We start from the raw sequence: 15,363 nt of genomic DNA on the forward strand, positions 1-15,363 counted from the left end.
TAGTATCCAAGGCATCCTCTAAGCTTTTAGAAACAGGAGAATTTCCCCCTACACACTCCTTTAGTTCTTAACACAGTGATTTCAAGAGGATCTAAGTCTTGTTATGGTCAGAGTGCGTCATTCTAGCATGATAAGAGATTTAAAGTTCAGAGATGTATTGTAAAGTAAAGGACATTTTAGGAGCATTACTCAAGTTTTTTTCCCCAAAAGGAGGATGTTGAAACCAAAGTTAGCTTCCATGATCACTACTGTTTCTTGGGAGAACAATTGATTTCACTGAAGGCTCCAAGAGGAGAACACTCAGGCTCTAGAGATGTCTAAAACTATATAACTTGGGAATCATGTTTCCATTAGTAGACTATAGAGTTCTAATTGCAAAGTTGGGATCAAGGGCTTAGAAAGTACAGTGAGTGACTGTAAGGTTACATCTACTGAATTGAGAACTACTATTGCATACTTTTTAAGAATTAAAACAAGTTTATTTTGATTTACAAAACATTACAAATACAAGATCTAGTATGTATTTGGTAGTGTCATAGTGAGATGAGCAATTTTTGTTACACATATTATTTTTTAAATTTTTCTGCATTTATTAACTGAATTTTAGGGACAAGAGCAATTGAAAAGTTATCCCAACTGCTACATTATTACAGAGGAAATAATTTATTTTTCTAAATTGAGTTTCCCTTTTTATGCAAGTTATGTTTACTGTCCATTTCTATTTCATTATAACTCCATATTTTTTGTAAAATGCTAGAATTTTTATGTGCACTGTACTTTGGTATTCCCTTTAATATACAGTTAGCAGAATGAGAATATAAACAAACGACACAATGAAGTGACTCAGAACCACATTGATTAGTAGTTTCCATATAAGAAGAATGCATATATAATCCTAAATAAGCTTGATAATGAATACACAACTTTCATAACTCTAAGTTCAAAAATTTCCTCCATGCTTTATATATATTTTCTCATCTCACTAATACATTGGTTTTCCTTCTTTTAATAAACTATATTTTTTAAGAATGAGAACATCCTTTATGTATTTCTCTCTTCACTTCAGAACATGCATAGTCATGTATTCGTGCTCTACAATCAGAAATAAGCAAGAGTAGGATAACTAGTCTGGACCATAATTTTCATTAGTTAAAGGAAACTTATCTAAGACTATAAATAAGAGTATAATATGCCAATTCACTGGTAAAACAAAAAATATAATAAGCCTTGTTATTAAAGAGATATGGGGACAACATGTTTTATATGTTATAGATTTCCACCTCGATATAAACCTTATCTTTAAAAATAATACTCAAAAGATCTTCCCTTCTCACTGTCTGACAAATATAATCACAGCCTACCTAGTGTCTGTACAATTCCACTTCCCATCTCTGCTATGAACACAGACTTGGTGAGATACAGTCACTGTCAAGTTTCAGAACAGTTCCTTGTCTAATCTTTCTACTTCTCCAGATCTTTGATACAGAACTTGTTAAAATGTATTGCTTACTTTTCCAATTCCTATGTTTATCTCACTTCCACTCTTACCATCTGCTGTACTGCATTTCCTTCAGAAAAGTGAAAAGTTTTCACAGTGCCCAGAGCTTTTCCTGCAAACAATGCCCTCTTCCCCTCTTCCTTCCTTCCTTCCTTTCTTCACGTTTTATTTGGTCTTATTTTGTGTTAAGGTCAAGTTGTTATAAAGAGTTCACTTAGCAAACATTTTTACAGGACTGAAATTCCTATACAAACCATTTTTGATTGATTTGTAAACATTTTTTATCATACTTCCTGGCTACTGTCCAATTTTACTCATTTGGAGTTGTCTCTCCAGCTGAATTACCTGAAATCAACTTCAGAAGAAAAGGGCACTATAAAACTGGCTTATTTCATACCACTAAATCAGAGTGATCACCATTCCAGTTAGTATAACAAGTCTAAAAGATCTTTCATGATAGCCCTCTCATTAAATCAAAATGCCATCTCTACGCATTGCAATCATGCTTATGTTGATAGCCTTTTAAAAAGTACCAAAAGAATTAAAACATTCTACAAGCAACCTTGACTCACTAGCTTAATTGCAGAGGCTATCTATCTTTCTCTTGACAATCCATGCATGCTTATTAAGTATTCGCTTAGAGATTCCAGGTTAAAAGGACCTTTAACAAGTTTGTGTCTCCATACCCAGATGTTGACAGATATATTTATCTCCTATAGAAATTATATAGAATATGAGAAAAAAAATTCATCTTAATTTTTTTTGTTTGGGGATCATACCTGGTGGTGTTCATGGCCTACACTTAGCTCTGTACTCAGTAACAATCCTGGCGGGATCTGGTGGGGGGCAACATATGGTGTGGGAGATTCAACCAGGTCAGATGAGTGCAAGGCAAACAGACTAGTCGTTGTACTAGCTCTCCAGTCCCACATTCTCAATTTTCATTTGAACAAATAACCCACATTTTAATTTAGTATGACTTTTTCATCATTTTGTGTCTTTGGTCACATCTTGGTGAGAAGTTCCAGGTGACAACATTTAGATGCAATCTGATTATAATATCAGCAATGTTTTCATATTATAATGGGACATTGTATCGATTAGAGATGATCTTTGGATAGCAAGATCTCTGACTTTGAAGCAGTCAGCAAATGAAGGTCCTTATTTCCACTATCATAATTATTATAATTGGTAGAAAGTCTCAATGACAATCTTGAATCTCACTGAACTCCAAAAAGAAGCTGAAACAGCAATCTGCATTCATTAGTAGTATATACTGCATCAGGATAACATGTTCACTTATTTTTATCTGACCTTTGATGAACAACAAAAGAAGTGTGTATATATTTACTATAATTATATTCACCATACCATACTTCTATATTTCCCTTTCACATTCCTAGACTTCAGCCTGCCAGACAAAGATTATCCCATCAAAAAATAGAGGCCATATGCTTTAGTATTTTCTGCAGTTTTTAATACTTTATTACTTTTTTTTTGTGGGGGACACTCTGTAGTGCTCAGGGATACTCCTGGCTCTGCACTCAGATCGCTCCTGGCAGGCTTGGGGGACCATTTGGAATACTAGGGATCGAACATGAGTTTGTCCTGGTCGGCTGAGTGCAAGATAATCACTCTATCTCTGTGCAATCCACTTCTGACCTCAAATACTTTAATACTCTCTTACATTATAGTACGTTATACATACTAACAAGATATTAATTTTACCACTGAAGATGAAAGCTTTGAAAATCATGGTTGATTTAGACCTAATAAAATACTACTGCAGAACCAGAAAACATCTCAAAACATTTCTTGTATTTAAAAAGGATTATAGACAAGGCCATGTCCAAGAGTAGAAAATTTCAGAGAAATAGAAAATGGGTTAAGGTGCTTTCCTTGCACTATTGACACTCATTTAATTCATAGCTCTGCATATGGTCCTCCAAGCCTCTTTAGAATTAATCCATTAGGAGTCAGATGTGGTTGAAAAACAAAGAATCAAGTTAAGTTCTCTAAGATGGTAACTTGTTATATCACCACGATGTGACCAATAATGAAGACTCAAGGTTGTCAATCAGAGTAATTTTATATGATGGAAATAAATCATATTATCTTCCCATATTTCTATAATATTATTAACCTCTTTTGTGTTTTAAGAAAAATTGAGCAAATAGGTACAAATGATAGCTAAATAATAATGTAGAGATGCATATCTTACTAGGAATTTAACTTGAGAAAAACATGTATTTTTAATTTTTAAACTTTTATTATATATATAAGTTAGCAAAAACAAATCACTATATATCATTCAATGTGCTAAAATCTATTTAATTCAAGAAACATGAGATTTTCATTCTACCAAAGACATCAAAAAAATATAACATTAACATAATAACAATTAAATAGCTCTTGAGGTTATGTAATCCAAATTAATAATTAATTTAACATTCATATTCAAATAAAATTAATCAATAATGCAAATTTTTCTACTAAAATTCTGATGCTCATATTACATACATAAAATACAAGGAGCTAAAATTAATTCTTACTTAGCCCAACTTTCAAGATTGTATGAAAAATGGCAAATATTCATGAACTTCCAAACCTTAGAATCAAAAATGCAATTTCTATAAATATGTGAGATATGCTTTCATATCAATTTTATTATTAACAATTATGATGATAAAATTAGAATATGAATAGAACTTAAGTAAATATCTCTTCAGAGCTTAAGTATGCAAGTAGAAAGAGAAAAACAGATTATAAGTTATTTCATAAGTTCTAATATTATTTTATCAAGTTTTATGTGTTTCAAAATACCTTTCAGATTGTATAGTAGAGATATGTCGATTACCAACTCAAAAAAAATCAAAAAGTTAATTGAGAAGAGGTAAAAATATGTTGTCTCTTTTTGTACTTTTTCTATACAAAAATATGTTATCCCACCTGGTTCATATGATATATACCATCATGAATAATTTCTGCTCTGCATAACATCCAACATTTTAATTTCACTCAAATTATGTGATGTCAGGTCAGGATGAAAATAGATGAAACAGACAGATAAAGCTTGATCTTGCTTTTATATATATATAATACTAAAGCACTAATAAGGTTTTTATATTTTGTCCCATCAATCCAAGAAAATGCTGATTCCTTTGTAAGAAGAAATGGCTTTCATGCTCCCTTATTTGTCCATCAATTGTGATGTTTTTTTTCAAGTCAAACTCATTCCAGACGAATCCTATATTTGGGGGATGTTAAATCCAAAAATGAGTGGCACACAATGCCATAAGTTTTCCTTTATTCTGTTTCCCATCTCCTGTGTTTAAAAATCACCAATAGGGCACTCTTAGAGCCTCTTTCTATTCTCTGAAAGGAATTATTGTGCTTTTCGGTTCACTTTGTTAGATGACTTAAGTAAGAGAAATATAAATGATTTCCAACCAGATTTCTGAAAGAAAAAAGAAAAGTAGGACTGGAGTGGGGAAAATGAGAGATTTTGCCAAGGAACAATAATGTCCTATTGAGGACAGGGAGGGCAGGGTAAGGAAGGGAGATGCCAGGCAAAGCTGGGGGCTGTTCAATCAGCTCTATCGGGGGCTCCATCAGTGTCTTCACTGCAGCCAAATCCAGAGAAAACAAGGAGTCAAAGATCCAGGTCAATAAGCTTATAGGCGATTTGCACAAACAGCTCCTCCAGCAAGGTAAAAAACAAAGTCATATTGGCTTTTCGTTTTTATTCCTTCTCTTTGAACTCCCTGGTCCAAACACACCCTGGAAATGTCAATGCTCTATATAAGAGTTTAAAATGCTCAGCTCCTTAATCCTGTTAAGAGACAAGAAAGAGTTGCCTGCAACAAGCTCTTTCCTGATGAAGCTCAAGGTGATTATGGTAGAGTTGCCCTTTGCAGATTCCAATTCCACTTGCCCAAGTATCAGAGCAGGCAAACACATGTGTCATTAAAGAGAAATAAAAAAAAGCGGGAGAGAATAAAGAGGACCTGGATTGATTGGAAAGGGCTTATGAATATAGCAGAATTATCCCCTCTTAACTGAAAAACAAAACAACATGAAAACAGGAAAGAATCAAAATACCAGGAATGTTTGATGCCAGATTAAATAAAAAATGAGCAAAGGTCTTCCTACCAAATTTGAATGAGGATGAGATATGGCCTCTTCCTCTTCTCAGTAATAAGGAATTTGCTGATATTAGGGAGGCTGGACCACACCCAGTGGTGATCAGGGCTTACTTACTCCTTGCTCTGCACTCAAATCACTCCTAGCAGGCTTAGGGGACCATATGGTATACTGGGAATGAAACCCTGGCTGGCCGCGCGCAAAGCAAGCATCCTACCCATTGTGCTATCACTCGGGCCTCATCACTGATATTTCTGTGAGTTTATATTAACATGGAGAAGTGGGGAATACATGCCAGCAAACTAGACAGATATTTTTACCATATGAGGAAGCATGGTCCTTTCCTTTCCATTAATCTCAATTGCTAAACAGAGCTAGAAGACAACCTACACAGGATATATTTGTGAGAATACAACAGAAACCAGAGAGGGTGATGAAGAAACTACTGCTCCAAGGAGTCTGGCAGCCTTTCAAGAGAAATATTTGAGACCAACAACAAAATTGATTCTGATTCTCCGGTTTCCTCTTTGTCTTCCTAATCCAAGACTGGGACGAGATAGTGAGCGCTCACACCCAAGTCTGCTACTGTGGAAGGAAGAAAGTGACTCATCTCATCCTCCAGCCTCCACCAGTGCCAATAAAGGCTCTGATAAAAACTACACTCGTGAGTACCACACAGAGGGATTCTCCTTGAAATGTGGGCGGTTCTAATGGGGATTGCTCTGAATTTCTTGATCATTTTCTCAACATGCTTCCTCAGTTCCTGCTTTCAAAGGTTCTTTCTAAGTTCTTTTCAGGTAGGAATGCATCGAGACCACACCTATCTTTCCACTATTATCACCCTAATTCTTTGGGACTCCCCAAATCTCTTCCATTGGTGGCAATCCAACAGATTGTTTCAGTAGCCAGCTTCCCCTAGCAAGATAATACCAGACACTTGGAGGAACCTCTGAGGTTCCAAAAAACACTAACTTCTGAGGTCAGGTCACCAGCCTGAGAATTTCTCAGGAATCTCTCCTCTAGTTTCACCCACCTGTAGCTTTCTAAAACTGCACATACATGATAACACAACAGTGTGCTCTCTCCTTAGCTCTCTCCAGACACAAGTGCTTACTAAGTGTGGCTCTGTTACACTTACTGCTTCCATTTTCAACAAACCTATTTTATTTTACACGTGAATTTAGTAGTTTATCGTATCCCTCTCCTCCTAGAACTGAGAGTGCCTTTTCTCTCAGATGCTTCCCTGATGCCTGCACTAAAAAGAGTACATAGTACATAGCAAATGCATAGTCTATGGATTGTGACACATTGAGTTGAATCTATTGAACAGAACTGGAAGCTTCTACCAACCTACATATATACCTGTTTAAGTATGCTTGAGGGTTGGTATTAATTACTTCTGGGGCTACTACAGCTAAAACTAAGTCTGAGGGACTCAGATTTTATTCTATTTTAGTTAATATGCTCTACATCTAGAAATATAACCTATATGTTCTACACAACGTCCATGCCACATCTTTCTCAATGTGGTAGGAATATCCATTGGTGCAGAGCTTCCTACTGTTATGATTTCCATTAAGTCTTTTTCAACCCTAATCTTACCAGGTTGAATGGATCTCAATCTTGTTCATCTTTCTTGGCTAAACACTATTCCCAAATGACTTCCCTATCTGCATACAATGAAGTAAGTTGTCTTTTTCCTTCAGAATAACCTTGGATGGCATTATTTTTCCTATCAGCATTGGCTTAGAGATAATTGCAATCAGAAAACAGTTTGTATGAATTCCTGATAAATTTTCTAGGTGATCATTACTGAGATTCAATGTGCACCGACATGAGTTTCTATGGAGATGTGTTTGCCTTTGTTCCGAACAATATTACACATTCTCCTAGCCTACAGTGATACTGACCTGACATATCTTCCTGCTCACATATCCTGTGATATGCTTCTGGAACATATCCCAAGACTTGTCTGCTTCACTTTGGTCATTAACAGCATGAGTACTTCCAAATAATTAGCAACAAATTCACTGCTGATCTGCTTCATGCCAAAGCTCTCTGCCTCCAAATGTATCCACAAATTGCTTACCTAGAAAGGATCCTTCCTGCTAGGGGTGGCTTTCTAGAAATGCTTCATATTGCTTCCTAAACTATGTACAGCTCAACTTAAATTAGCATATTTCATTCTAAACAGCCTTGTCATAATTTCATATCTACTATATATACATATGTATATGAAGAAAGAAAATAATAAAATATCTGAGGTATAAATAATCTAGAACCACAGAAACTACATTATGCTCAAGGACCCAGCCTTGATGTCTTCATCATCTCTAAATCCAAGGAAATAATTCTTGCTTATTTCCTTCCTCTCAGAGATACCATGAGGCAAGAAGCCAAATGCTCTAAAACAACTCCACAACAAAGGCTGGTGCAAATTAAAAGGAGTAATATTTTGGTAAAAGTCTTAATATCTAGGAATATTAAAACAGTGGCCAAATAGAGTACAATGAGGAAGGTGTTTATGCTGCATGCAGCCAACCAAGTTTCAATCCCTGGTATTTAATATGTTCTGCCAGTACCATCAGAAGTGATTCTGAAGCATGAAGAGTCAGGAGTAAGTCCTGCACCTTGCCAGGTTTGGAGCAAAAACATACAAAGAGTAGTATCAACACCTTTGAGGTAGCATAGCTTCATAAACATCTCATTTCATTTGTTTCAAAGGTGAAATGGAAAACATGATATACACAACTAACCCAAAGTAAAATGTTGCCTGGAAATCAATTTCAATAGAAGTGACAGGTTCAAATTTTAGACCTATGTTGATAACAAGGGCTTATTAAAGGTCCTCTTTTCCTCTTTCAATTATGAACATCTAAGCTTTAGATTCATATAAAAACATTTTTACACTTTTATGAAACCAGAGAGAGAGAGTACAGAAGTTAAGGCAATTAATTGCCTTGCATGCAGACAACCCAGGATTGACCTCCAATTTCCCATCTGATCCACGAGCCCAGCTGGGAGTGAACTCTGAGTGTAAGGGCAGGAGTGAGCCCAGAACACTGGCAGGTGTGGACCAGTAACACACATACACACACACACACACACACACACACACTCACACACTCACTCACATACACACACAGAAACCAAAAATCAGCAGATTTTTTTTATTTATTTACCCATCCTCCATAAGCCTCTCAGCTCTGGCTATCCTCAACTATCACCCAGACCCGCCACTTCAAAAATACCAGAATTTTACACATTCATAAATGGCATAAAATTCTGACCAGCACTTTTCTCCAACTCTGTGGCATATTAATGATAAAAATAATGTTGAGTCATATTTAATTATATATAAATAAATAGCATTCTAAAATGGTTCAACAAGACTAAGGAATTCACTCATATTAATAGATGCTTTCAACTTTATTTAAAAAGTCAAACTTGCCTTTTCAGAACAACATATAATTTCTGTCCTTAGTAAAGTGGGGAAAACACCATGATAATCCATTATTCTAAACACTGAAAATATCATAGAATGTAAAGGTGCTAGATCCAAAAATATAAGTAATCTTTGTCTATCATAAACTATGTCTTCAATGACTTACAGAGTTTTCGCTTTATACAAAAAGTTGCTAAAATATTACATGAACAGATGTTGTAACTAAATATGTGTTAGTAGTACTTTCCCCCAATTCATCAAAATACTTCCTTAGAAAACTTAAAATATTATTGTCATGCTTTGGTGAGCTGGATATTTTTTGTGATATTGGTTTTAAACTATGTTCTGATAAATAAGAAAATATAATTTTAATTTGACTTTCAATTATTTTCTTTATCCCTGAAACCCACCCACTAAAGCAACTATGTCGTTGCTAGGTTCCAATAATAAGTCTTTAATGAAGAAATGGTCCAGATAATCCAATTTATTTTTCTATAATTATTGATAAGTTTTGATTTGAAATGCATGTTTTAGACAATGTACAAACACATGTTGGGATATATTTTCAACCTGACAGCAGTAACTTTAACCATGTAAGTACATCAACTCTGTTTATGCCTTATCTATCTTCTCCTCTGCAACTGAGGGAAAAACATAATTGTCTTGTCACTGAGACTAATATATAAATTTCTCCAGAAAGATTAGTTTCTAATTTTCCAGACAGAAAAAAATCTCTCTTTTTATTGTAACTAATAAACTTCATGAAAAATGAATGGGTCCCCTAGTTAGGTTTCAAATGGGTGCAGATTCATCAGGGCTGATTCTGTCAAACAGATCCTAAGGTCTTCTGTGGGAATTCCCTGGGCTCACATTCTAAAAAAGTGAAATAATGAAATTCCATTCCAATTCAATACAGCTACAGTTGAGAGTTGAGCACTAGTACAGTGGGTAGAGTTTTTGCCTTGCACAAATCCCACCCAGGTTTGATCCTTGGCATCCCATAATGTCCCCTAAGCACACCTGCAGTGATTCCTGAGCACAGAGCTGGGATTAACTCCTGAGCATTTCCAGGTGTGCCCCAAAACATATAAACAAAAAGTAACCAATGATAGTTTTAAAAAGTAAATGCCTTAATTTATGCTGAAAAAGTCAGTGAACGTAAGATTTTCCATGCTTTAACAACAAATAATCTAATGTGTTAATTATTATCTGTTATTTATTAAGCATTTTATTACTAAATTCATATGCTAATAATATGCATGAAATAACTTTCTTAATAATTTTAATTAAACCCTTTCCATTTTTCAAGTAATTTTATTTATACATTAGAACCTCATTTGGTGTTGACTAGATTTCAGTAAACATAACTATACAACCATATAAGCATCACTCTTGGTGCTGAATGACACTATCAAACACCTAAGCTACAGTTTTCAACAGGCATTAAGTAGAGCCTTAGTTGGGGACTTCATCTGCCCCTTTACACTCAAAGCCCAGTCCAGTGGCTAGCAGATAACTGAATAAGTAAATAAACACTGAATAATAAATACTGGAGTGAATGAATCCATGGCAAATATTCAGTGTGCTATGGTTCACTGGGCAATCAACATAAAAATCTTCATAATGAATTGGCCAGTTAATATAAAAACATTTCTTTGAATCTACAAAGTGATTTATGAAAGCAGAATTATTTCTTTTTACTTCTCACAGTGCTCTTTCTGTTAAGAAATTCTGCACGGGTTCTAAGGCCTTTTTCTTCCATTCTACCTGTATGCTCTCTTAATCTGGCCACACTGTCTGAATAAAGGGACTCCATGAGCGCATCTAACCATGAAGGATTACCTTTGTTACAAAAGTATTCCACTTCTTCACAGCTCAGATTCTCGGGCCCAAATTCTGTGGAAAAGCTTTCCTCCAATGGAAAGTCCCCCTTTGGGATGAGGTCAGTTTCCTCGGATGGGCGCTCTTCCTCTTCCTCTTCAATGGTATCTTCCAGCGGCCCTTGAAAAAGAATCAGGGACACTGTACCAGAAACAGCCAAGGAAGAAAGTGAAACAAAATTCATAAATAGGGTCTTTTTTTATTTGGCTTACGATAATGAGAAAATATTTTCTATGAATTGGTGAAGCGGTAGCACTGTTTACTATCATACAAGCTCAGATCATGTCCACACGCAAAAGAAACAGTGGTGTAAGATGAGAAGGCATCTTTGGAAGAAGGCCAAACCCATGCCCAATCCTTATCAACTCCCAATTTCAAAGTCCAGGGTCTCGTTTTAGATTCTTTCCTACAGTCCAAAACTGTGCACTTTATGTTCATTTGTTTGAATTAACTGCCTGGTAAAGAGTACAAGTCTTTTTTTACATTGGTGTACAATTTTACCTGAGATTTTAATAAAGATTTAAAGTAATTGAATGCATTTTAATTGAACTGAGATTTTAATAAAGCTTATACTTTTAAAAATCCATCTGTAGAGTGGATTTGGAGAAAAGGTTTCATTATATGCATTTGAAGCTTGAAGAAAAATTACATATTTCTCTCCCTGATGAAAGCATAACCCTATTCATAATTAATTGAATTTTTCTGGAAGTGAAAAGTAGTTTTCAAATAAAAAAAGTAATTTGTATTTATGTGATACTTTTTCAGTAATAAAAATACAACTCTCTGAGAGTGAATGAAAATGAGGTACACTACATTAATGGACCTATTTTAGTGAAAGGAAAGGGAGGGATATAATTGTTCAGATGGCGCAGAAATGGACTCCGTGGGAATAGCGCGTGGCCGATTGTGAAACTCTGATGGCCCTCGAGAATCAAAGTCTGTCAGTCCTTTCATGCAGCTGAGCCTGCTTCTTCTCCCAAAGAAGCAATGAAGCATTTTACCCAAAGAACACAATTCTGGTGATTGGTGCTAATTGTCACTCATGTCAGTGGTATCACCGGACAGAGGCAAAGATTTAAAGGTGAAAGGATGAGACTGTCTTTCTCTCTCTTTACTCTTCAAAAGGGTGAAGAAGTTTGCAAGGGAAAAGAAAGAAATCTTACACATAATGTTTAAAAGTGCTTACATTCTAATTGCTTAAGTATGTGTGAGCCCTAAAGAATAGGTCTGCACAATAGCATATCTGGGATTTTTCCAAAAGCAAGTCTTCAAAGAGCTCAATCAGTGTCTGATACATTTTCATGGGCAGCATTAGTTTCAAAGACTTTACACAAGGGAATCTCAAAGCTCAAATAATTCTTAACGGTCTCATTTTTTTTATTCTTTGAGGGGGAAGTTGGTGATTGGTAGACTATACTTGGCAATACTCAGGGATTACACACCTATACTATATCTATACTCAGGAATAACTCTTAGGTCTGTGCTCAGAGATTACTCCTAGATTCTGTGTTCAAGGATTACCTCTAGGTCTGTGCTCAGCACTGCATGTATTTGCTGGTAATAGAACTAAAACAAGCAGCTTACCCCATGTACTATCTCTCCAGCCCAGAGTGTCCTTTTTTCCTTCAATATAACAGATGTCAAGAAAGACCCTAGCTCCAAACACTCTACTCATGTATATTATTTTTTTTTTATTTTTTTGCTTTGGGTCACACCTAGTCACACCTTGGGTTACTCCTGCACACAGAAGTCATTCCTGGCAGGTTCAGGGGGCCATATGAGATGTGAGGATCGGATCTGAGTTGGCCGCATGCAAGGCAAACACCCTATGCACTATGCTATCACTTCAAATCCATAGCTCATGTATTTTCTTATGTTGAAAATGTCAGGTTAAAACTCATGGCTTCTGTTTTCTATAAACCACATCAAAAGTCCTGAATCTCATTTTAAATATTAACCCCTCATCCATTCCATTAGATGTGCATTTTCTAACAGTAATACCAAAGAATTGTACTGGTAGCTCACTGGACTGAGTGCCTGGAAAATATTTTACATGTAACAGTTCTAAGCCTAGCACTAAACATGAACCTCTGAGTATCATTGGGGGCACATTGAACACATAGGAGCACATTGAGCCCTGAGTAGCCCCTAAAAACCACCAGGATGGCAATTTCACTCTTAATAAAAAAAAAAATCTTAAATAAAAACTAAAGCAAAATCTAAAGCAATCATGTCACATAACATGATACCCTACAGGACATATTAGTAACAAAGAAAATATTGTATCATTACAATGTTTATCTCATAATGTACATTATTATCAATATTGGGAAAAACCTATTTTCCATCATTTTAATACTTTCATCTATCTTAATATCAAACTTTATCAAAAGAAGACACAGAAGACATCTTGCTTGTGCTTCACACACAAGTTCCAAAGCACATTCTTACAAGGTCTTTAACATAAACACTGAGGTCATTTTAGGAATTCTGACTATTTTAATTTTATGGAGCTGAAAATTAAAGTTGAGGAGTTCAGTTAGTCAGAATACAGTATTTAACAACAAATTAAAACTGTTGATATGAAAGTTTAAGGTATTTTCAATACCTCTTATAAGTCTTCTACATAATAATGTAAACCATATGATTAAAAGTGGACACTTCATTCCTTCTTAAAGCTATAAAGTATAGGTGACAGGTAACCCATAAATAGGGAAACCCTTGAAAATTGCTCATTTATATTAGTATAATTTTCTATTCACAGATGCTTAGAGATGTTGTAATTACATTTTTAGTATGTATACTGCCAAAGCAAGCACTATCTACATTTTACTGAGTCTACCAAAATATTAGGCTTACATATCTTCTTACATTTGTTTTAAACTATAAAAGTAATTACTAATATAGCCTGCCACTAGATAAGAGTATCTTCTCAAAAATTAATAAAACAAATAATTACTAATATAAGTTATCTCATAAAAATTAGCTCATAATTTATATCTATACCTCAAAATATATATAAACTAACTACCTTACCATCAATGGTAGTGAAAAATGACATTCCAACATAAATTCCTATATATTCTGAGACTTGCAAATAAAAAATCTAACGTAAAAGCAAATAATTTTAGGTAATTTTAGTGAAATTCTTTCTTTCTGGAAATTCATTAATTATAAAATTATTTATTATAAAGAAATGCATGTATATTAATAAATATTTATAAAATTCTGTCTATAAAAATAAAGTTGCTACATAATAATGTTTATTAGAAACAGTGATAACAGGACCACTATTTAAAAATAGTCATAGGGTTTGCCTCTAGTGGTATATCAAATTCAAATTTAGCAACTGCACAAAAATGAAAAGAAAAGCCCATATACTAACTAAAAGTAAATAAAACCACTAACCACTGCAATGTTTTACTATTTTAATGAATAAATTTAACAAATTATTTGTTATGTTTTTATAATTTTAAATTTTTCATCAAAAAGTATATGTAATAAAATCTTCATTGATGATAGAATATTGCATAACCCAGGTCTACTTTATTTTATTTGTAGATTATCGCTTGGCAATTCCAAGCACCTGTTTTCAAAGACAAACTACAAAATCCCCAATGAAAGAAAAATTCTTAAGTTCATTGTCCAAAGTGCACAAGATCTTATTGTCAATGTTTAGAACTGAATACTGGAAGGTGATTTATTGGCTAACTTGTCTATCTACCCTAGCAAATGTTAGATTTATGAAATTTACTGAACTTGAAAATTTGAAATTACTAAGCATTGTTTAACTATACTATTAAATAAAGCTATGAACAAAACAGAGGAGCTCTTAGCATAGGCACAGAGTTTATGATTTAGGATTTAAAGATCTTCTGTATTCCATGTTTCTTTAATAGGAAAATTTTACAGATAATCACTGGCCACAAACTAACATTTTAAAGGGATAAGAGACACTTAGAGCACAAGCACAATTAATAGCATCATTGAAGGGGGGAATGAAGGAACCTCGTGTGTATGGATTAGTAGGCACAGAAGTCCACTTCAGAAAAATCACCACACATAATTTGACACAAATAATAATATCTACTCAGAAAAGGCTCACGACTGAGCTCCCTGTGCCTTCATGGAGAAAATTACTTCTGATTGAGGCCACTTGGCAGGCAAGTATAAGGAAATCTGAATTTCAGCTCTTCAATTGCTTCTGATTTATAGATATTAAAACACACTCTCCAGAATTAATGTCCTTAATGTTTGTAAATATACATATTTACCTCGCTGTAAAATGTTCATCCCAAAACTAAGAAATACAGTGGTCCTCTATGTTATGCTTAAAACAATCATCTTTTAGAATATCATCTTTTAGAATAATTTTTGTATTTGTACTGCTGCCTAA

At 34.5% G+C, this 15,363-nt stretch overlaps 1 protein-coding gene across 1 annotated transcript in view; it reads right to left on the bottom strand.

The window, feature by feature from the left end:
- Positions 1–15,363, bottom strand: part of ZFPM2 (zinc finger protein, FOG family member 2) — a 500,701-nt gene that overhangs the window by 393,602 nt on the left and 91,736 nt on the right. The window contains exon 2 of the mRNA XM_049773857.1: positions 10,929–11,087. Coding sequence (XP_049629814.1) covers positions 10,929–11,087 — 159 coding nt within the window. The remainder of the gene's footprint in view (positions 1–10,928; positions 11,088–15,363) is intronic.

The sequence above is a fragment of the Suncus etruscus genome, chromosome 5 (genome assembly GCF_024139225.1).
Source record: "Suncus etruscus isolate mSunEtr1 chromosome 5, mSunEtr1.pri.cur, whole genome shotgun sequence".
Taxonomy (NCBI): domain Eukaryota; kingdom Metazoa; phylum Chordata; class Mammalia; order Eulipotyphla; family Soricidae; genus Suncus; species Suncus etruscus.